Source organism: Polypterus senegalus, chromosome 18, assembly GCF_016835505.1.
Source record: "Polypterus senegalus isolate Bchr_013 chromosome 18, ASM1683550v1, whole genome shotgun sequence".
NCBI classification, from domain to species: Eukaryota; Metazoa; Chordata; class Cladistia; order Polypteriformes; family Polypteridae; genus Polypterus; species Polypterus senegalus.
Window position 1 is genome coordinate 46,796,837 of NC_053171.1, and position 24,527 is coordinate 46,821,363.

General features: G+C 39.2%; 1 protein-coding gene across 1 annotated transcript in view; it reads right to left on the reverse strand.

The window, feature by feature from the left end:
• The window catches only part of nid2a (nidogen 2a (osteonidogen)), a 95,127-nt gene that overhangs the window by 66,256 nt on the left and 4,344 nt on the right, over nt 1–24,527 (reverse strand). Inside the window, exons 2-8 of the mRNA XM_039742182.1 lie at nt 24,090–24,392; nt 15,879–16,111; nt 9,004–9,638; nt 6,734–6,883; nt 5,897–6,142; nt 1,131–1,331; nt 372–599 (exon numbers count right to left, since the gene is read on the reverse strand). Of these exons, the coding sequence (XP_039598116.1) occupies nt 372–599; nt 1,131–1,331; nt 5,897–6,142; nt 6,734–6,883; nt 9,004–9,638; nt 15,879–16,111; nt 24,090–24,392 (1,996 nt within the window). The remainder of the gene's footprint in view (nt 1–371; nt 600–1,130; nt 1,332–5,896; nt 6,143–6,733; nt 6,884–9,003; nt 9,639–15,878; nt 16,112–24,089; nt 24,393–24,527) is intronic.

Below are 24,527 nucleotides of genomic sequence, written 5' to 3' on the forward strand. Positions count from 1 at the left end.
TAAACTCTTCAATAATGTCTCCTCTTGATCTTCTTTTGCTTAAACTAAAATGGCTCAGCTTTTTTAATCTTTCCTCATAACTCATCCTCTTCAGTCCTGGAATTAGCTCAGTCACTCTTCTCTGGAATTTCCTATCACTGCTTTGTAGCCAGGAGTCCAAAACTGTACACAGTACTCCAGGAGAGGCCTCCAAAGTGTGTTATAAACTTCAGCATAACCTCCTTTGACTTGCACTACACATATCAGGGTGCTACAATAACCTAACACACTGTTAGCCTTCTTAATGGCTTCTGAGGACACTCTAAACATTGATAACGACAAGTCCTCTAGGGCTCCTAACTACAACACCTGAGACAAAGTGCAACACTCACCTCCAACGGGTCCAATCTGGTTGGTGATAGCATATCGCAGCACTTGCTCATCCTTACTGTACAAAACAAAGACACGCTCCAAACGAAGCTGTTGGGCATCAGGAACTGTTTTTGGTGCGTGACGACAATCATGATATGAAATGTTCTGGCTGATGCGGTATGAAAACGTCTCTGAGTGGCCTCCTGCAGATATCACTTTGTACTCTTGAGTTGATGTCGATGTCACCACTAGAAGAAAATAGTAGAGACATGATAACAGACTTTCTTCCACTGAAATGTCCTCCTCTTCTAACTGGTCTTGTCAATGTTTTTAATATTCCAGTGGACAGAAAACAGCAATGCTGTCATACTAATAAAACAAAATAGAGGGATGATAATGTTCTCAACATTCAATGCAAAAACAAAAGGGATGAAGACACGGATTGAAGGTAAAACTTTCACATGATGATTGTTAATGAAATCATGACAACAACAGCCTAGCCAAATTAAGGCCTTGGAAAGTTACTACAAGCGAGTGCAGGTTACCTTTAGGACACCTGCATAAATACTAAGAGCGACACTGGGTGGGCTTCAAACATAACCAGTGTTACTTGTAGAGTGAATCCATTTTATTTTATATACTTCTGGTTTACAGTTTTATAGGAAGGACACATTTTGCTTGAAGCTTCTGATAGGATTGCTTCAGATTATTTAATTGATTCATTTTTTTTAATGATTCTTGACAACAAAAGTAGGGTATGATTTAAAAACGATGCATACCTGATGGATGATAGTGATAAATTTCCTTGAATGGTTCAATCTGCACAGTGGCACCCGGAGGTACAAAAGGAACATGTCCATGAATCTGGGTATGGACAGTGAGGTGATTTTCGGCATCTAGTCCCTTCACTTCCTGGGTTACTCTAAGCTTTTCATTCCCTGGATAGAAGGTGATCTCAGCATACCGTGTAAAGATGGCACCTTTGAGAAAATTAAATGGAGAAACGGTATGAAGATCAACAATAGGATATTCTCTTGAAATTCACATCTCTACCTTGATAATGAAACTTTTAAAGTCTAAAAAAATGTTTCATTTTGTCCAATGATTCAGATTTTGTTGAATGCTCTCAGAAGTTTAATAGGTACCACACTCACCCATTCAGCCATTTCCACCATCTTTCTTCAGAACTTTATTCTAACAGCTCTCAGTTAACTTTCTTCAAATTCTAGCTCATCTGACTTCCATATAACCATCCTCAGATCACCTTTTCCTTGATGGCTTTAGACAAATTGATGGTTTTGGAAGTCTTGCATGTTCGATTTGGGTCCCACAATGGACTGTCCAAGGCTGTTTTTTGCATAGCCTCACAACAGCCTGAACTGAATTAAATTGATTTGTTCTCTTATGTTATGATTTTAGCACCTCACACAAGGTCCATCATCAATGCCTCAATCTTAACTCACTGATAGAATGAATGTCAGTTGTGCTCAGTTTCAAACAAGTCTACTTGTTTCAGTCACCACAATTCGGCTACCATTCACATACAACTGTGAATATGTGCAGAGCAATAAAAAAGGCGACACTAGATCATAAAGTTGTGTGACCACTCACTGTTCAGCAAATAAACACAACCATTTTATTGTTTTACTGCAAAGGCACACACAGACCATTTTTTTGCACCTCACTGCAGATCTTATGTGGACATCGCTTTCCTCCTTAAGCTAACATTTATCTTTGAATGAGCTGGATGGCTAGTTGCTTATGGATTTTATAGTGCAGATTCTGTGACTATTACCATACAGGCTGCACTAGATATATTCAAATAGTCCTCTGCATGAAGAGTTAAGATTAAGGTCAAATATGTACAATTCATATTAATGTTTAGCGTTCACCCATGAAAGAAAATTCTAGAGTTAAAAAGAACATGCTTCTGGGTGTGCTAAATTTATCCCAGAGCATTTAGGGGTCAAGATCTGTTTTCAAACATCCACTGATTTTTCTTTCAAGTGTGAAAGCTGACCAAAAACACACATCATCCTTCCCCAAAGAGGAAGCAAAGGATTCAGTTCTATTCGATTCATTCCAATTCAGATGTCCAAAGACCATCAGTTAGACATTTCACAGAGTCCACTTATCTCATTGCTGGACCATGTCAGTTTAAACAACTGAAGATCCCTGGACATCTCACATTTAGCGATTTCACAACAACCATCCTGCACAACTGTATTTTCCCCTTTTTGTGACAGCCAATAATATGCATCCTGATGGAGCTGGCGCTATCAGAAGGAGTTAACAGGAATGGCAGTTCAGTCTCCGTTTCGGCTCTTTTTTCTTTTTCCCATTCCATCGTGGTATGTAAAACATAAGACATCCAACAAATGAACTTCTCTTCTGCTTGTGAGGTCAAATACCCCCATTTTCCTTATTCCTCATCATGCATTCTATGCATAATATGCCCGGATGAGCATCCATTGGTTGCCTGCTCTCATGCGCACAAGCCCAGTATTATGACTAAAGACAAAAACAAACCTGTTTGATTTTATCAGAGCAAGTCATGAACTAGTTGGAGTGATGGCTGGATATGTCACATTATGCAACAATGCTTCACAGGAGTGTGCCGCCAACTGCATTCATCTCACTGAAGTGATATAAACGTAGGCTACAACTGAAATTTACTGGAAAAGTCGTCTAATGTGATTTGGCCTTAAAGCCATGCGTGTCATATATAACTCTTACCAAACAGCTGTAAATGTCAGAATTAAAATCTCCTTTTCCAACAAAAATTTGGGCAAACCTCACTGTCTTTTAGGGCTATAATTTAATTTTAGCACTCAACTATCAGTGCCATAAGACACACATTCTTCACTTTGCTTTGGACTTAAAGAAGAAAGAAGCAACAAGGGTGCAGTGTGATGGTGTGAGTCTGCTCCACACTCCCAGTTGCTCTAGGGAGCCTCTTGAACCCACCACCGTCTGTAACCTAACCATAGGATGAGCCTAGCAGATGAGGACACATACAGCCAGACAAGGGGTAGGTGCATAAAGGTGCCAAAGTGCTTTTATTTAAAACAATCAAAACAAACACTGTTCAAAACAAAGTGCAGTGTGTCATCATTCAATAAATACATAGTCCATAAAAACAAGAGGAAGTGAAGATTACAATCCAATAAATAATTATCCATTAAAATCAGACGTTAAAGCCAGAGACGATCCATAAAACTCTGAGCCCCAAATACTGCCCATTTAAACCTGATGAACTTATCCTGTTCAGACTTCGTTTAAGGAGGAGACACCCACTGACACGTGTAGTCAACCATCACACACTGACTCAGGTCCCCATTGTCCATCTCTCAGCAATCCTGGGGCGGTACACTGAGCCGCACACGTCCCCCGTCACCAGTTCCTCTGCGTCTGTGACATACACAGCACGTCAGTGCGCTCCTACTTTCATGCAATAACTCAGTAGCTGCACCCTTTCTTCAGCTTCAGAATCCTGTAGCCCTGAAGCTCACTTCTGACTACCTCTCTCTATATATATCTCTGTGTCCTGTCTATTTTTTTCACCCTTCGTCCTGTGCAGGGTCTTCTTTGTACTGCCTCTCCATGACCAATCTGCCTATTTCTGCACATGCATGCAGTGGGATCAGCCAAGTACCCCAAATGGCCATGGAGAGAAATGCACTCACGCACACCCACACCCGATTAGAGCCTGCACTTTCTCAGGACGCGATTATTTATTTAAAATCAGCCACAAATTGCTGAGCCGCAGACCTGCTATTCCACATGCAGAGAGTGCAGGGATAATCTGATGACAGACCAAAGCAAACATCACATTTGGCTCCACTTTTGGGACTGTTTGACACTGTGGGAAGCAGAAGCCTGCTGGGCAGCTATTACATGTTCACAGAAATCTATATAGTATAGCACATCTAAAACATTAACAAATGGTGTTTACAAAGACATGCAAAGCAGAGGGACTACCCAAATATCAGGGCTATATCAATCTGCCAAATTCAAAAGTGAATTAAATTGCTGGGACATCCGTGAGTAGCTGTTTGCGCTAAACCCTAATGTTATTATCATAAAGTCACACTCATTTTATGGAGATGCCTTCCAGTCAGTGCCTTAATTAAAACTGATAAGAATAAATTGACCTACAAGCACTCCACTCCAGTCGTCAAACATTTAAGGGCATTATTTTGAGAGCAACATGGGGCACAAATGATAAGCATTGTATAACAACAATTGCATCATGGAACACAGACATAGGCTTCAAAACTAATTATATGCACCTCCTTTTAATACAAAACAGTCTAAAATAACAAACACAATGTTTAATGGAAGGCTTTGTGCTTTACATTCTAAAATTTGCTTAATCCAGTTCAGGGTATCCTAGAGATTGTTTTCATTAACCCTTTAAATTCAGCCCCATTGTTCTAGACCCACCAGCAGAACTGAACAATAATGTCCATCCATCCATTATCCAACCCGCTATATCCCAACTACAGGGTCACGGGGGTCTGCTGGAGCCAATCAGAGCCAACACAGGGCGCAAGGCAGGAAACAAACCCTTGGCAGGGCACCAGCCCACTGCAGGGCGTATGCGCGCACACACACACACACACACACATACCCACACACCAAGCACATACTAGGGATAATTTCAAATGAACAATAATATAAAATTAAAAAAAGAAAAACTACATAAAATCATTCATTCCTCACTGCTGTAATTAAAGTACAGTATTTTGCTGCTACAATGCCATATTGCAAACCCCAATGCCACAATGCAATGTTTTTCTTTCGTCCTTCAAAGATGGCCAAATTACTGTATCACAGCAACATCTGCCCCCAAGCTCTCCACCATGGCTTTCTTGAACATCCTGATTCAATTGTGTACAATTTGGCATACAAATTATTATCTACAAAATCGGAGGGGTGTTTCAACTTCCAAATGACACCTCTATGTTTTCTGCTTTCTATATTTCAGAATTCTTTTGTAAAGATGTTTTTGAATCTTGCAAATAGTACAATTTATTTACCAACTATATGTATTCTAACAGAATACCTACTCTTCAAAATGATACATAGGCCATGGGTCTTCAAGGGATATGCAAGCTATGGACAGTTATCTGAAAACTTTAAAAGAATCCTGTTTTTGTACTGCTTCAAAACAGTAAAAGTAGACATATTATATGTTTTTTTGATAACCATTTTTTATGGGTGTTTCCGACACATTCACTGAGACTCACTGATTTGCACATATGAAAATCAGAATAAGAAAGTGCACTTTTTAGTAAACATGTTACTGAATTTTACAACTGATTCTCCAGCAACATAAGTGAATAAGTTATCTAGGGAAATGTCTGACCTTTATTTTGAGGGGTAGAACATGAATACTGAATGAAGAGTGATGAAGTTATAGCCAGTTAAATCAAAGTTGCAGAAAACAGACATAAAGAAGGCTGAGTGTAAAGGGTTAAATCATGGACATACCAAAACACCTCTCAAAACCACATATTATTTATTTACATTTCCAGCTCACCTGCAATGCTGAATCCATTTTCATGGTCGGGCAACTCCAGAGCAAACAGCCAGCCAAACAATCCCCCAATGGTTGACACAGGCATCAGTGCCCAGCCGGCTGGTTCAGGCACATGGCTGATTGCAGTGTAGGCCCTGCCATCACTCACAACAACATAGGCATGGAGGTCCATGTTGGAAAGGTCCACCTGAGAAATGCCAACCGATATTTGGCCACTCACTTTTCCATTGACGCGGTGTGGCACACCTGCAGAAAGGATGACAATAACGATTCAAGCCCACTTGCCGATGCCATCTGCTTAGAATTTTTCTGCCTTTCCCTTTTGGCCAAAATACATTCGGAAGTAAATTAAAGTTAGGTATTTATTAAACTTGCCACAGGGCTGATTAAAAGAAGCATATAAAATACAGATGTTTATTAAGCACAGAAATCCCAGAACATCAAAACAATTTGATTACAGCAATACTACAGCAGGGAGTAATTAAAAAGCATGTAAGATGGCTGCAGCGTTTATAGTCTTGATGTTTGCGAGATGTGCCTGAGGGCTTGAACAAGCTTCCAATAGATCTACAAATGACCCAGAACAGCAGAGATGTCTGACATCATTGGATGCGAGCTAAGGCAGCCATTGCAAGCCTGTTGCTACTTTGAACACTCAATGTTACTCAAAGCGGGCAATTCTCCTATTTTGCCCAACATTTTTGAGTGGCACTAATGTCTCAAAGCTAAGGGATGAATGTGTAGAAAGAATATTTTCTGAAGACTTGATTTAATTTTCACACCCCAGTTTTATATTATTAGGGTGTTCTTCAGTCAATCCCACCCTACAGAGCTTACCTTCCGGCAGACAGTGTCTCCCATTTCCATAGTAGCCAGATGTGCAGTGACAGCAGAAGCCTGAGGAGTAGTCTGTGCAATATCCATGCTGCGAACACTGACGCTCAAATTGAGCACATGTCTCCTTGTTCTCCGTTGTGTACACAAATACTGCAAAGACATGGCATGGAGTTAGTTAATGACTTTCCATTCATCCAGCTCCATCCAATTTTAAGTTCACGTTTACTGGTTACATATGAAGAAAAAATAAAATTCTTACTTGTACGTCTGGCCAATCTTCAATATGTTGGCACCATGTAGTAGCACCATGTAATACTATTAAGTACTCATCAGTCCATTTTTGAACCAACTTTTTCGATTTGATTGTTGAGGTTACCCCAAGTCTATCTTGGCAGCACAGTTTGCAAGACAGAAATTGACCCTCAACAAGGAACTAGTCCATCACGATGTGCACTCATTCAAACGAGGCATCAACTGTTAACCACACACACATTACTAAGATGTGTGAAAAAACAAGAATATTCAGAGATATTCCCAAAATCAAGATCTAGCAATTGGTCACAGAAACAAAAAATGATCTGACAGCATGTCTTTTGGATATTTTTGGAAATGCTTGAAAATCCCAGAAGATTCGAAACTCTATGCAGATGTTACTATTTCACAAAACTGAATCTGCAACCTTAGGGCTGTGGGTAGACACACTCCCTACTGTTTCACTGTGCCCTTTAAGTAGATCAAACATTTAGACAGAAGATGGTATCAAATAGCATATTGCTTACAAGGAAAAATATCAGGTAGCATAAATGGAAGAAAAGGTTGCAAAAGAATCCAGTCAGAGAGTGGGAGTGGGCTCAGCACAGGCACCGTACTAAGCAGTGGAGAAAATAAAAGCCGTCCCAATGTGTGCCCGAGAGCCCCATCAAAATGAGGCATCTTCTCCAGCAATGGGTTCCATATAATCCCTTGCTTTGGAGATGTAACCCTTGATATCTCTTCACTGTTATGGAAGTCTTTTTCATTTTATCACAGCCAGCCACCTTTAATCAATATCTTTTTGGTTAAAATATGCCAAATATAATTTTATATTTAGCAAATCCACCCTACGAGCATCCTACCTTGGGTGCTATACTATGTCTGATTGACAAGCTTTAGTTTGATCTCACCCTCCTTTCCTAAAAAGGAAAAAAAGGTCATGCCATGTAGTCATTGCTTAATTGCTAGTAGCACCTTTCACAAGAGGAGTCACTAAGACTATATTCACCCTACAACGGACAAATGTAAAAATGTCACTTTTAAAACAAGGCGATCTCCGTCTATATTAGTATTTTCACAGTTTACAAAAGTATCTCCGTCCACACTAAAATGACCTAAAACACATATGATATAGACATTCGCCTATACTGGGCATGCGCGTATTGGCAGAAAAATCCTAACCACTGAATTTATCACAAAACTAAGCGAATGGTAAATCATTTGGCTTTTGCACAAGTATGTAGTGTTCAAACTGTACAAAACACAAGTTAGATGCATACAAGTAAGCAACACAGAAACACCATGGAAAGCAACTCTTCCATGACCGCTCTGTTAGAATATGGTTTTCTTCTGCGATTGGCGACAAATCAGGAAATGAAGACATGGTAATGAGCAGAATCCAATCAGGGAAGGGCCACATAATAAGCACAAACCAATCAGAGTAAGATTAATGTCTGCATTTTCAAAAGTTTGTGTTTTCACCCATCCACATTAAATTGCTGAGGTTGCATTTTCAAAAGTATATAACTCTGGAGAGCGTTTCAACAGTATTTGTTTTCAGGGGTTGAAAATGCCATGATAGTGTGGATGAATAGTGAAAACTGAGACTAATGTCTGTGTTTTTAAAGGAAAACATAGCAGTGTGGATGGAGCTTTAGTTAACAAAATGATAACAGTGTACACACATTAAGTAAAGGTTCAGCAAAAGGTGACTTGTGATAACACACCACAAAGCGATTAAAGGCAACCACTAGCAAACCTCTTTTCCTTTTTATGTTCAGGATGCCAACTAATATATTTTAAGCCACTCTATATTTCTCCTTCAGACTTTTTCTCTCCCATATATCTAAAGTGAGAAGCCCTTTTTCATGTAGTGAAACCAAACATTCACCTCCATCATTTTTTCTTTTGTTGTCTTGGATGCTTTTAGTAAAGTAGGGCCCTTTAGCTTAAAAATCGCACGTTAGCATAAAGATTGTTTAAAACAAAGACTGAAATATAGATAATAAGAGGCTTACCGCCAGTATCAAAATTCACTTCCTCATCAACAGTGACCACATGCCGATTCTTTGCACTTGGTGGTTTTGCATGGACTAGGGATATGATTTCTTCTTCTGGGTATATTGCAGGTATATCTGTCTCAGTTGGCACCTCAACCATGGGGCCTGGAGATGCCAGATAGGTGGCGCTGTGACCAGCTGGAGACTGTGTGGTTTCTTCAGGGAAGACATCTCCCTGTTTTTCAGTGGTTGATAAGGCTAAATCATGTTTCAGTGTCTCATCTTCTGGGAGACTGCCAAAATCTGAGTGAGGGTAAGGAACTGGCAAAGGAGACTCAGTCGTTAGAGGTTTTGGTAAAGACTCATATGGAAACTCATGCCCTTCTGCAGTAGGCTGGTCTGGCAGAGATGGACTAGGAAACTCCTCTTCCTCATCGTCATAGTTAGGATCCACATTGTACTCTTCAGACTCAGAATCAATATTACCATCAAACAGGCTATCTTGTCCCGGGTGACTAAGAGCTCTGTCCAGGGACACCACAGTTGGTCCACCTGATGTATGTGTAGCTATTTCAGGAGGAACCACATTATCGAAAGGAAAGCTGCTTCCAATGTGGAAGATCCACAGCCCTGGTACTCCAGCATTTCCCACCCTAGAATATCAAACATAGTTTTTATTAAAAAATAACAATGCAATCACTGGAAACAATAAGAACAATTAAAGAACAGCTGACATAGTACAAAAAAGGATAAAACAGCAATTGGTATAGAAAATAGGTATTGGCGTATTTTATTTTTGGAATTATCAATTGTCCAACCATATAAGAGAAGAAATCAGGCTCTGCTGTAAATGGGAATGAACCTGGAAATGAACACAATGTGGAAAACACATTTGGGCAGGGTGTTGGTCCACCTCAGGACCTACTTATGTACTCAGCCATGGGGTATCTACTACATGGACTGACCAGCGCTTCATGCCAGGGACCCTGAATAATCTGGGGCCTGTCATTGGTCTAACTTTAAAATGTTTAAAAGTTCATCTTTGATTTCATTTCTGACAGTCTTTCAGAAATGTATTTGAAACATTCTCCATAACCCTGTTTGGCCATCGTATCAGATGTACTTGTTTTACTCTTTATTGAATGTTAGAGCTGCAGTACTTAGCAAAATGTCAGACAGCAGCAGGTAATGGTGCAGGATATGAAAATGAAAAGTGCAAAGAGAAAGGGAGATACAAGAACAGGCACTGATAACAAAGATCTAAAATACAAGCACCATCCAGCTAAGAAAAGGTCAATTTGATTTGATTTATAAGCCACATTGAGGAGCCCACCATTTAGCTCCAGCCAAGATGTATCCTTAGCCTTAGACCAGCTTCTAATACCTTGGTCAGAAACTAACACTGCAGTACTTGATGAGTAAAGTGCTGGGAGACATGAGAAATGACACTAGCAGACAGCAGGCTCCTTCTAAACTCTTTATTGTGAAAACGCACCAAGAATAAGTGAGCAGCCTTACTATAATAGCAATTGACAGTGACATGTTAAGAGTCTTGGATTTTAAGGACATTATTACATAGAGTTTTCAAACCAGAAAACTAGAAAAAGATTTCTAAAGGTAAATGATTTATACCTTTATTTAGTGTTGCCTATGCAGGAATAGTAACGCATTATTTTTTTTTTAAATTTAATAAGAACTAATAGGTTATAGCCTGCGGTGTGCTGGCACCCTGCCTGGCGTTTGTTTCCTGCCTTGCGCCCTGTGTTGACTGGCATTGACTCCCCCTTGACCCCGTGTTAGGATATAGTGGGTTGGGAAATGACTGACTGACTAATAGGTTATAGTCTTGATGTATTCTGAAGTTTTATAGCCGTTAGTTTTCCTTTGATTGTTTATCTTGCACATGCCGGAAGTGCTGAACAATTCAGTTTTAATTCCTGTTTTGACCTGTATAATTGGCCATGCCAGTGAGGAAGAAGCTGAATTATTGTGTGTTCTACCATGTTGACTTTTCACCGATTTGGTAAAAGACCCAAAGAGGACCCACATCTCCGGGTTAAATCATCTCAACACACACCCACATTCACACTCATACAGGACTCCAAGTAGAATTATCAACCAGCCTAATTTCACATCTTTGGAGATATTGGGGGAAAACTACAAGAAAACCTGTGTAACTGCGACAGTTACAAACTGCAAACTCTACACATGTGAAGTGTCGCAAATAAAGAACACTCAAAACCGTATTCAGTGGGGTCACTGGTAAAAAGTTACATTATAAGCTAATAACAACAGAAGAAAAAAAAATGCATAAAACCAGACAAAAACACTTGATCTGTGAAGTGGCAATATCTACACCTACACCATCATTGCCACCCAGAAACAAGACAGTAATATTTATATTATATTAAATTAAATTATATTTATAATTATTTATATTATATTATATTAAAGCTGAGCTGGTTTGTCCAGTGAAATCTAAACAGAAGTGGAGATGAACTGACTTTCAAATAGAGCTGACCAGTCTGACCAGTCCAGTTTTAAAAGGGACTGGAGGCTGAATAACTCCCAATTATTGGGAACTGAAGAATATAAAACTCAAAGGGAGATTTGATCAAAATGAGTAAATCAGTAACTGTGATAGCTCAACTACAGGAAATATAAAGAAAGGAAATGCCTCCTAATTATATTTTAGGTAGTCAATGAAGACCTTAGACCTTTACCAATACATTAGTTGGTGGTGGGTTGTTTGTTCTGAAGAAGAAGCAACTTCCGGTTACACAATAACCAGTTGTTTGTTTTGCTATATGAGGAAACTAGAAGATCAATGAGACTGGCATACTCTGCCGAACGATGAAGTTATTCTTTCTTATAAATGAATTTAATGTAATATTATTTAAGTGATAAAAAATACAAAATCATCTCTTCTGTGACCTCAAATGTAATCAAGGTGGGCGTAGCAAATGAATGAAATTCAGCTCTGATCTGTACTCATGCAGCCAACCTAAATTCTTCCAATAAACCTGAAATTAAATATTGGTAACTAGACTTCTGAAACATGTAGGTGGTGTACATAAAAGGAGTATCACTGTTAAACATATAGTGTTTTGGAAGTGTTAATTATGAACTGAAGTAAAACTCCTGGTGTTATAAGAGGCATCTAAGGTTTATGCCCAGCATGCTGCCATTTAGCTACATCTCCAACCTCAGGTCTCAAGTCCCAGAGAGCTGCTGTGCGTCTCTAGGGAACAGTCTGGATTCTGCCCAGTGACTCATATCTGATGACATGGCGTTCTGGTCAGACATGTTTACCTTTGGGGGTTGCAGAGGTCTCCTTTCCACTGTTTTACTAGGTTTACTATATGACTAATTGTTTAGGTCACAGCTCAGCTAGACACTGTAGATCACGAGTCTGAACAAAACAGACAAGACAATATAAATTAGTCTGTCTCTTCTGTGAATATGTTTTTATTACTTTGCTTCCATGGTTTAACTTTCATGTTTCAAGATGTGTTCAGTGCCACAGCTCCTCAATTCCAATATATTTTTGTGGCCTAAAGCTGGATTGTGACCTTTGTCAAAAAGTACAGTCTGAAGGTGCTCACATCTTTAGAGTTTCTAAGGTGGAAGAGGAGAGTGAAGAATGCACAATACATTCAGGGGCTTGTCCTAACATCTAGACACCATCACAGCCTAGTCATTCCTTCAACAGTGCACAGCAAGTCCAGATCATGGCCACCACAACTTTGGCAAAGAAACATCTGCAATGTGGCTGTCACCCTGAATTAATATTAACTCAGTGGTGTCAGAATAACAAGCTCACTCTAATGATAGCAAAACTAAGGCGTTTGGTCATAGATTTCAGGAAGAAGGAGGAAAACCATACTCCCATCTATACTTGAGAGGGTGCAGTGAAGAGGATTAGTGACATTAAATTTCATGAAGCCATTGATGACTTGAAATGGACACAATATAACTCGACTAATGTCTCACCATTACTTTCTCAGATGTCTAACAGCAGCCTGGTTAACTTCTACAAGTGTCCTTACTGGCTTCATAACATGCTGGGATAGCAGCTATTCAGATCAGAATCGCACAACACCACAGAAGATGCTGACTGTTCTGAGAATGTTAGTGGCACAAACAGTATATGTCTGTCATGGACATATACAAGGCATACTTCCTTAGAAAGCTAAACAGTCTCATTAAAGATCTTGGGCTCTTTAAACAGTCACTTTTTCCTTCCTCCACTCTGGGGAATGGTACACAACTACAGCCATTCGCACTCCTACGTTCAGGGACAGGTTTTTAGATAGATAGATAGATAGATAGATAGATAGATAGATAGATAGATAGATAGATAGATAGATAGATAGATAGATAGATAGATAGATAGATAGATAGATAGATAGATAGATAGATAGATAGATAGATAGATAGATAGATAGATAGATACTTTATTAATCCCAAGGGGAAATTCACATAATCCAGCAGCAGTATACTGATACAAAGAAACAATATTAAATTAAATAGTAATAAAAATGAAAAGAATTAAAATAAAATTAATGTTCGCATTTACTCCCCCGGGTGGAATTGAAGAGTCGCATAGTGTGGGGGAGGAACGATCTCCTCAGTCTGTCAGTGGAACAGGACAGTGACAAAAGTCTGTCACTGAAGCTACTCCTCTGCCTGGAGATGACACTGTTAAGTGGATGCAGTGGATTCTTCATGATTGACAGGAGTTTGCTTAGTGCCCGTCGCTCTGCCACAGATGTTAAACTGTCCAACTTTAATCCTACAATGGAGCCTGCCTTCTTAACAAGTTTGTCCAGGCGTGAGGCGTCTTTCATCTTTATGCTGCCACCCCAGCACACCACCGCGTAAAAGAGGCTCATAAAGTTACTCAATAGGTATTATTACTGAGTACCGCATGGGTACTTCTTCTGTCATCTGATGTTGCATTTAATATCTGGAGCTGATGTTGCATTCTTTTATGTTGTTGGTATTGTATTATAGTCATAAGTCTATGGGAAACATGCAAATAAGAATTTCATTATACTATGTACATGAAGTTGAATACTGAGTACAAAAATCAATGAACATTTTATCATATGATCAAAACTCTCATATTAAATGATTAATTTAACAAGTTGCATTAGTAAATTGTACTAAACCCTAATCAATACCCAAATTTGATTTTAATTAGCATTAGACACAAAATAGAATGAAAGCTATAGTATCTTAATAAGGCAGAAAATAAGCTTATTGTCATTCACCAAATATGTTGTGTTTGGAGCTCACCCAGAAAAAAATAACTAGCTTTAACATTTTTGTATGATCAGCTGCTTAATAAACTGATGTTGACAGTTTGTACTCTATCTTAACGTAATCACACTTACACTATGCTGTAATCACTCACTGCCAACAGGCAAAAAGCTGAGCACTACTGCCACCATTGAGACTCTCAACTGCTATCACCTATTTGGATATTTTACATTGTAGGTTGCATCAATAAATCCCCGTGATCACTTTTGTCAGTCATTTCAAACTTAGAGCTGGTGTACAGCATGACCTATGACATCTCTGCAGGCTTAATTCAACCTGACAATAACTGCTTCTGACGTACCACAGTTCTTCTTTGTGCACTTCTAAATGCAAAACTGTCGTGATCATATGGCCTAAAAAAAACATCCACCATCGGTTACTTAATCTTTAGTTATTATTCATTTTGTTGTCAGCACATTATTCCTTAAAGATGACATCACGCTTTGCACAAGTATTGATACTGATAGTGTAAAACAAAGATGGTACGGAAAAACTTTAGTCTATGCCTTGACTGACTGACAGACAGACTGACAAACTGACGTCTGTAAACACACCAGACTGACCAAAAAGAGAAAATTAATAAGAAAAACAATTCTGACTAGTTGTGTTTCTTGACACACTTCTGTTGAATGATTCACTGGCTGAAAGTCCTCAGTGTTGGTGGGTCAGAGAGAGGATGTGCAGCATTGTTCATAATAGAACTCAGTTTTGTTTTCATTCTCTTATTTGCTATTACCTTATGGGGGTCTAGAGTGTGTTCCATAACTGAGTCTGCCCTTTTAATTAGTTTTTTTATTCAGTGGGCCTTTGCTGAAGTGATGTTAATTACCCAGCAGACCACAGTGTAAAAAACATCACTGCCCATTACAGAGTTGCTGAATATGTAAAGGGTGTCACTGCCCGCATTATATGGCTCCTCTGTGTTAAGAGATTAGTCCAGTCTGTCATTAATGTGGACCCCAAGTACCTGTAGCAATGCAACACCTCTACATTCACTCCCTAAATAGTGACCAAACATAGAGAGTCTTTGGCATGGAGAAATGCCCTCGTTTCATACAAATATGTCTCTGTGTTTTACTCTAAATGGGCAAAAAAGCAGATCAATACATTTCACTAGGCACTTACACAGATGTTCAGCCACAGGGAGACTCCTTGGCTACAGGCATTTATGTAGTATAAGTTGGGGGTCTAAGGATGTGGAATTGTAGGTGGGAAACTCATTCCAATCTCTATGTTAATCCTTGAGTCCTGAGTGTTAACTTTTTCATATTCAAAAATTGAATGGCAAGGCAATTACAGTGTGGCTGACACAGTTTCACATCCTTTTGACGTTAAAAACACAATTACACTTTAGACATAAAAGTGCATATTATAAGGCAGTCTGTCTCTCTCTGTCTATATAACTTTTTGTAAGTTATATTATACTACATGCTTGTGGTGCAATGTAAAAAGACTACAAAAGAAACATCAGCCAAACTCCTTCCTGTCTACCAAACAAATCATTTTTACAACACAACAGTTATTACAGTCACAAGTTTATAGGTTCAGTTTTCCTTGTTATCACTCACTGGTAGAGGTTCTTGACTGTCTGTTCGCTGCCAGTCAGGCTGTAGAATGGCCCATCTCGCCGTAGATTAACCAACTCTCCTCGACTGAAGCCCACACGGGCTGGCAGTTCCAGCTGCACATTATAGGACTCTTTGGGCCGGGTTCCAAAAAAGTGCAGCTCATTTTCTGGATAAAGGAATAGAGCATAGGTATCTGTGCCATCGTATGGGAGCACTGCCTGGAAAGTGTTCACCTAATAAACAGAAGAAAAGTTAGACAGTCCATTGTTTAAGTATGTTTTAAAAATCAAACATTTCTACTGTCTTTCATATCTATGTAACTAATTAGGAGCTGGTTGGAGACATATCGTGTATCTTGGCTGCTATAGTTTCTTTTATGTCTATCTAGGTGTGCTTTTAAAGCACCATTTATATCTGTCTGCATTTCTTTCAAAAATGCTTTTCAAATCTATAAATGTCCACATTTAGTGTTTAAACTCTTTCTTGTTCTTGTTTACAAACCTTAAATCTTACACCGTTTGGCTTGCTCTCTCTCTCAGGGGTGGGGATCGATCTGTTCTTAACATAATTCTTTTTTTTGTAAAAACTTGATTGCTATGTATGGATTGTAATAAAATTAATAAAATAAAAAAAATAAAATAAAATAAACTCTTTCTTGTTCTAACATTTATTCTGCGCTTTGGAAACATTCCTTTTTCAAGTTCAGTATTGTTCATGGCCTGTCATCCAATAGGCGATAAACTAACAATAATAGCATAAAATAATACAAAATAAAAGCAACTATAGCATAAGCCCCCTGTTCGATATGTGTGGGCAAAATTTATCTTCCATATGTTGAACACAGAGCTTTAAATTGCATACAAACCTCATTTCAAACTATTGTGCTACAAAACTCTGCACTTAAAAATTCAGATAAGGATTAGGATACATTTAACTGTACATACTGCATCTCTGTTGTCAGTCATTAGCACTAAAACATAAGTAATATGATAGTTATACTTTGTTACTAACCCTCACCTATTCGGTTTCTCTTCTCAGCACTCAAATGTGGTGCTTAGTGTGTCTGTCCTACTGCCAAATTGTTTTGCCTGCCTAAAGAAAAGTCATCTCTGATGGACGATCGCAGGAATTGTCGGGTAGAGGGGTCCTTTCATTGGATTGGCTGGCCCAGTGCTGACTCAGCTGTGGAATGGCCAGTAGGGGGGAGACAGTTTGATGGCCGAGATCGCCAGGACTCTGAACAAATCCGAATCCTGTTATGTGATATCATCTACTGTTGGATTCTGCTCTGTACTAGTAATATTTCTATTGCGCTATTGTATTGTACTGAGGATTACTCATGTTCTGTTCTGTTCAATGTATTGTATTTACAACGCTTTGTTTTGTCCACCTTACCTGGAAAGGGGTCTCACTTTGAACTGCCTTTCCCAAGGTTTCTTCCCTAGAAGGGTGTTTTTTTTTTTGGGGAGGGGGATTGTTTTTTCCTTGTCTTCTTAGAGAGTCAAGGCTGGGGAACTGTTAAAAGGCAGGGCTTACTAAAACCCATTGCAGCACTCCTTGTGTGATATTGGGCTACACAAAAGTAAATTGTACTGTATAAATAAGAAAGTGAAATTACTTGGTGAGTATTTGACACTCATATATTTAGGAATACTGTTTATACTACAACAACTGAACCACAAACTAAATGCAGCCAACCACCGAGATGGGCTACTGGTGAACCATACTTTCTGAGCACTGCCAACAGCCGTTCCAGTAACTGTAGGTGTTTACATAAATACTTCAGTGATATGTGAGCTTATACACATTTTGTAGTATTTATTAGTGAAACTCCAGGATTGCCATCAGTCCCACAAGAGGAGCTGGGCCTTTATATTACGAATTACCAGTGCTACTAGTATCCTGACCCCTGCTATCCTGAAACCTCACATGCTTTGTCCACGCTGGTGTGCGTTATCTCCTACTGTCCACAGATAAGCGTCTAGATAAAAGTGAAGCACTGAATAGTGCTATTATGTAAGAGTGTCTGTATTTATACCCTCTGCAGGACCATGGTCGCATTCCTCTTCAGATTCTCCTTTGAGATGTGGATGAGATTTGAGGCCCTGTGATGATGGAGAAGACAGGCAGGATTTGTGTGCTGGGGGAGGGGGAGTCCTTTGAAATGTACTCTTTACAGCTTAGCGTTTCCATTGCATTCAATGAGCTTATTTATTTTTGACTAATTTACTGACATATCTTTCATGTTTGATGATCATTGGTTTGATGTGTGATAATCACCTGATCAGTAACTGGAACAAAATATAAAGCAAACCAATGAGGCTAACTACATCTGCCAGTATTCACTGCTGCTAAGCCAGCTCTTTAAGTAAGGTTTACATCTATCTAACATGGAAATGCTGCATTGTGTTTCTGCTGGGGCGTTTATAAATATTCTGGTCTTGCACACTAATGCCAAGGAGTTTTCCTTCACATGAATCCCATCTCTCTCACCATTGTATTGATGACTTGTGCAATCTGATTCCTTCGTGCTGATTGCTGTCTTTTCTGTTTTTCCAACTGTGTGGTTAGTTCAAATCATATATAAAAATGTTATGAAGTAATTAATTTGGGGCAAAAATGACAACTAACTGAAGCAGTAGACATGGTGGACCATAAAGAAAAGGGCTAAGTACAGGTGGTGAATGTACAACTTAGTTCACATTTTCTGGACATGCTTCATCTAAAACAAGGTTGCAGGGTATCTGGTTCAGCAGCTAATGGAATACAGTTTTTTTTTTTTGTTTTCAGGTTGTATTTGTCTGCCTGGGATCCAAGACAGCTACAAGATACATTCCTTCCAGACACACAACATCTTCTGAAAAGTAAACCCTGACATGTGTTCCAGATGATCAGAACTTGTAATTGATTTTTAAGAACTGGTCTTTGTCATTTTTCTATAGAGTTTACCTACCATTTTTTAACATTCTTTACTTTTTATGTTGACTTTTCACAGTGTGTCTTTATTTCAATTCTTAGGAAATAATTTTTTGTGCTTTATTTTTCTTACACTGTTTTCTCACTGGAGTGTAGGAGGGTTCCATTATGAGCTAGTGAGTTAGGCAGGTGCTCATTTATTGTCACACAGGATCAGGACTGCAATGCGGTCCTTGTAGTCTAAACCATAAATCTTCCATTGTGGATCTTTCCTCTGGCTAAATGAGCTCAGGTTAGACAATACTGCATGCTGGGTAGTGATGCATGGTAGGGCAGTGTGTAGCGTTCCTTCCTCATGGATCGATTGATCTAGGTTCAATTCCCACACTGGGACATTAACGATATGCACAACTGGACCCTGCAATCGACCAGTGTCTTCTCCAGGGCTGTTCCCTGCCTTATACCGATTGCTGCCACAATAGGCTCTGGCCCTCCCAAACCTGAATTGGATTAAGTAGTTTCAGAGATCTATTCTAGTTTTTTTGATTTTTTATAATTATATTTAACCTTTGAAATCACTCAAAAGGCACAAATCAAAAATGGCCCTGATGCCAGTTGAACACATTCATGTACACACATTGTGTTAACTTACAATCAGCAGTCAGTAAAACATTTATTTAGACTGACAGGAAACCTGTGTCTATGCAGGAAGCCCACCCAATTATAGGCAGAAAGAACATGCAAACTCCATACAAAAAGCACTTCTTCTACCAACCCAACCAGTGTTACAAATTAATAGCTGATAAATTGGCACAGGCTTTTACCAATCATAAGAATAAATATTTTAGCTAAACAACTTGTATCTTCACAGAGCATGCGGTTGGTGTATACATGTGCAATATAAATACATGTGATTAAGAGTAACAGCCTGCGGCAGCACCACTTGCACATGTGCTACAAACAGTGAAATGCAGTGCACTGATCCAGATTTGAATTAAGTGCACAATGAAAAGACGCTGACTCTCAAGCATACATTTTTAAGCACTGTCTGTGTACCAACAAGGAGTGTTGTGCAATATAAAGGAATAAATTAATGAAGTTCATTAGATGATGTTTGGTACAGTAGATTTTGAAGCAGAGTTGTTAATGTTGTATCTACTTATATTTTGGTGAGGAAAATATGTAGAAAGCAGGTTTGATTAATTTTGTTTCCTTGATTGTCAGACCACAATAAGTTGTTGTCTTCATATTGTACCAGCTCTCTGACCCTGTTGGACATCCATGGCTACCTGAACAGGGTGCTTTTTCTGGACACAGAGCAATGACAGCCAGCAGTGTGTTTGCATGCAGATACATTGCAAAGTGAGAACAAACAATAAAGAAAGGGGAATGTGAGCATGTAGTCATATGCCAGGAAAGTACCAATCTCACAAGTGCCATTAACAAATGGATAAGGCAAAATTTTGTAAGTTAAAAAACAAAAAATCCACAAACACATTGTTATGATTAGTAAAGAGTATTATTTTCTTGTTTTGCTTTCTTTCATGTTTTTAATAATTTTACTTTTTGATCATTTCTTTAGTTATGTATTTATCGTGACATCATATGCTGCCATTTCAAAGCATGTTGCAATGGTTGCCACATGTCAGTAGGGCAGTGGCCTACTTGTGTATGTGTGTAAAATTGTGGCATAAGGACATAGTCAAAGGTCATAGCAGTCATCATCAAAAGAAGAGGAAGACATTACATTTATACGGCACTTTTTTCTCACTACTCAAAACGCCTTGCATAGTCAGTGGGGAGCCAGATTAACAAACATCAATGTTCAGGATCCAACTGGATGATGCAAAAGCAGCCATTTTTTGCCAGGGGAGAAAAAGAGAGATAGTTAGCAAGGTAGGGATTAGGAGACCTGATTAGAGGCCCTGAATGACCAGGCGGTGGTGAACAATTTAGCCAGGACATTGGGAAACACCCTACTCTTAGGGTAGGAATCCAGGAACCTTTTATGACCACAGTGAGTCAGGGTGTAAGTTTTTCATCTCCTCTGTAGGACAGAGACATTTTTCATAGCACAACATCTCTGTCACTGCAGTGGGGCATTGAGATCTGTACATAGACCACAGCGTAAGTGTCTCATGATATACTCACCAACACCTCTTCTAGAAACAAAACCGAGTTATTTGAGCAGTTTTAGTTTTGGTTTGTACTTTCTGGCTCACTTCCTGACACTAGGTTTGAAATGCCCTTTTGTCTTAATCGATGGTTATTTGCATATATGGTGTTTAGAATCCTGTTATTCCTGATTCGAAATTTTAATTCACCATTTTAAATATCTGCCACTCACCTCCTTAAAATTATATGAATAGTTTGCCATTTTTTTTAAGAAGAAATGTTCCAGACATATTAAAAGTAGAATCTGTAAAATTGACCACTAACTCAGTAAAGCCAATCCTCATAAGGGCACTGGTAAAGACTGCTGATAAGTTAAAAGGGGTCCAGATGATGTCAGAGCGATTGGCAAACAAGCCACTTGACAATAGGCATGTAATATTATATATATATATACAGTGAAACCTCGGGTCACGACTGTAATTCGTTCCAAAACTCTGGTCGCAACCCAATTTGGTCATGACCCGAAGTAATTTCCCCCATAAGATTGTACGTAAATACAATTAATCCATTCCGGACCGTACAAACTATATGTAAATATATATTTTTTTAAGATTTTTAAGCACAAAAATAGTTAATTATGCCATAGAATGCTCAGTGTAATAGTAAACTAAATGTAAAAACAATGAATAACAATGAGAAAACCTTGAACAGAGAAAACTAACATTGCAAGAGTTCACGCTATAGCCTTACAAACCGCTCGCTGTAAACACTTTTTTTTTCATGAGTTTTAAGCGTGGGAAAAAAATGAACATTTGAAAAATCTGTAATTTATACAAAAACTAACCATAAACAACCAAGAAAACTAACCTTGCATGAGCCGAGTTCTGGCATGAAGGAAGTGAGGAGGAACTGGGTGGAGAGGAGATTACAGTTTTGAGGTAAAGTCTGTGACGATGCAGGTTCGCTGCATGCTCCCATCTCGCTTACGGGAGCCCTTAAACCCATCACTATCGGTAATGTTACCAATGAGCACGACAGTGAGGCACTACTGTGCAATGGAGCAAAGGGATGGTGCAAAAAGTGCCAAGTGCTTTTATTAAAATTAACAAAACAACAATCAAAAGCAAAGTCCAAATTAAATAAAGTGCAGTGCTTTCAGAATCCTTCAATAAATAAATAATCCCATAAAAACAGAAGTGAAGTGGAGGTTAAAATCCAATAGAAAAAAGTCTTCATTAAATACAACAAGGTTAAAACAATGCTGGAAGCAGTCTCTTTAAAAACAAGCCCTGTGCATTCTTTAGCTGGTGACCTCTGCTGCCTTCTCGGCCTTACGTGGCCAGCCGTCCTTCTTCTGGTCACTCCATTTCCTTGATCGCTCAGCTGTAGCGACCGCTTCCTTTTGCCAAACCGAGTGTCAGTCATAAACCCCTGCTTGGGCTTACTGTCCAGCTGCCTGCCTGCGAGCACGCGCTCGCTCGCACCGGTTCTTTCCACACTACTTCCTGCTTACTTACTCAATCCGCAACCTTCGTCTTTCTTTTCTTGTTCCTCCCTTTAGCCACTTCACACTTCTATTTATGTAGAGGACGTGGCAGCTGCAGCGCGGCGATTATTTATTTAAAACTGGCCACTTGACGTGAGCTGTGGACACGCTATACCACAAAGACCCTCTGTGCGATGCACGTCTGACCGAGAACAATGTACTGTACAGGGAGGGACTGAACACGTGCATAAATCACTTCCGCGTATGAACCAGAAGGGAAATGAAATAGAACACAAAATTCACAGCGAATGCACAGGGAGAGACTGAACACATGCGGAAATCATTGGTGCGTACAAACCGGAAGGAAAACTAGCTTGTTTGTCACCCGAATGTGTGGTCGTGAACAGATGCAAAAGTTTGGCGAATCCGAGATGTTTGTGACCCAAGGTTCCACTGTATATATATGATTGACAGCTATAACGCCTCTGACGTCACTTCCAGTTGTCCCTCCACCTGAACCCGCCTCTTCCTGTCAGAATGACTGAAACCCAGATGCTCCACCATCTTTGTCAGTTCTATCCTTAACTCATGTCTGAAAAGACATTTCTGCATTATTGCGTGTTTTTTCTTTGCTTTGAAATTCTATTATACAGGGTTATCAGGATGGTATCCAAACTCTTTATTGTTGTCATCTCTTTACTCTTACAATGTGTAATAATAAAAAATACTTATTTGCATTTATATAGTGTTTTTCTCACTACTCAAAGAGCTCAGCAATTGCAGGTTAAGGGCCTTGCTCAAGGGCCCAACAGAGCAGAGTCCCTTTAGGCATTTACAGGACCCGAACCGGCAACCTTCCGATTGCCAGTGCAGATCCCTAGCCTCAGAGCCACCACTCCACCCAAATAAGATAATAATAAAATTTTCTTGATTGTAATAAGAAAGATAAACTGAAACACAGTATTAAGTCCATGCACATTGAGACATTTACAAAATGAAGTTCTGTTGTGAAAGCTCGACTCATCTGTTCAGCTCCAATACTTGATGTTTCTCACTCTGCACTCCAGCTAACTAGAGATTAACCCGGCAGCTACAGACTCAGCACATTAATCTACCCACCTCAGCACGTTAACCATTCGATAGTAGTACTACAGAAAACTTGAGATTTACACAAAAGACAAAAATGTCGTTGATTCTGCTAATCTTTCTCAAATCACTTCCCTTTTCCTTCTGAGCCCTGGTTCAGATACAGTAAGTGAGCACAGTTCTGACATTATAAAAATTCATTTTGGCAATAGGAACACATTGGTTTCATTTAAGTTACACAAGCCTTCTCTTTAGTCCTTTTTTTTGCTGAAATTACCATTTCCCCAAATGACCCAAGCTGAAATATTACAGCAGTGTGCTGTGGCACTTTTGCCAGAATCCCATAGTGTTCACACAGAAGGCTGTTTGTGTAGGTTAGGCATTCTTGCTATTCAGGTTATGCACACAGTTTCTTAAATCTTTGCATACAGACATTTATAGGCTTCAGTTCTTTACTAAAACACAACCTGTCTACCAAGCTCCAAGTCAGACAGACCCCTAAGGGGTCTGTCCCCCAATTCAATGAAGAATGCACATTTATCAGCTGCTTATATACTAATTTTTAATTAACAAGGCACTGAAGAAATCACTTATGCACACACTCTTACCCTGTTGGAGGGTCCAGAATTCCTTGTTGGTTCCTCATAGAGCCCCACTCTGTCCCAAGTCACAATGAATACATGGCTCGGTTTGAAGGTTGTCTCTGGAAAGCCCCTCTTGACCTCCAGTGCAGCTCTCTCAAGCACCTCTGCTGAACTGTCTACACGGTAGTAGATTTTTCCTTTCCCTTCGCTTGTATCGATATCAGCTAGGAAAGGGGCAATTACAGGGAATTCAGTAGGGAAGCCATCATCCACATATTGGGTCTCCCGAGGAAAATCCTGCATTGAGATGATTCCATTGGTGCCAACCTGACGGAAAACAATAAAGCTTTCTTTGAAAGATATATATAAATAAAAATATATTAATTATTAGATATTGGTTAATAGAAATAACAAAAAAGGAAAAAAGTCTGAATTAACTGCAAATTAATACTAAACTACAAA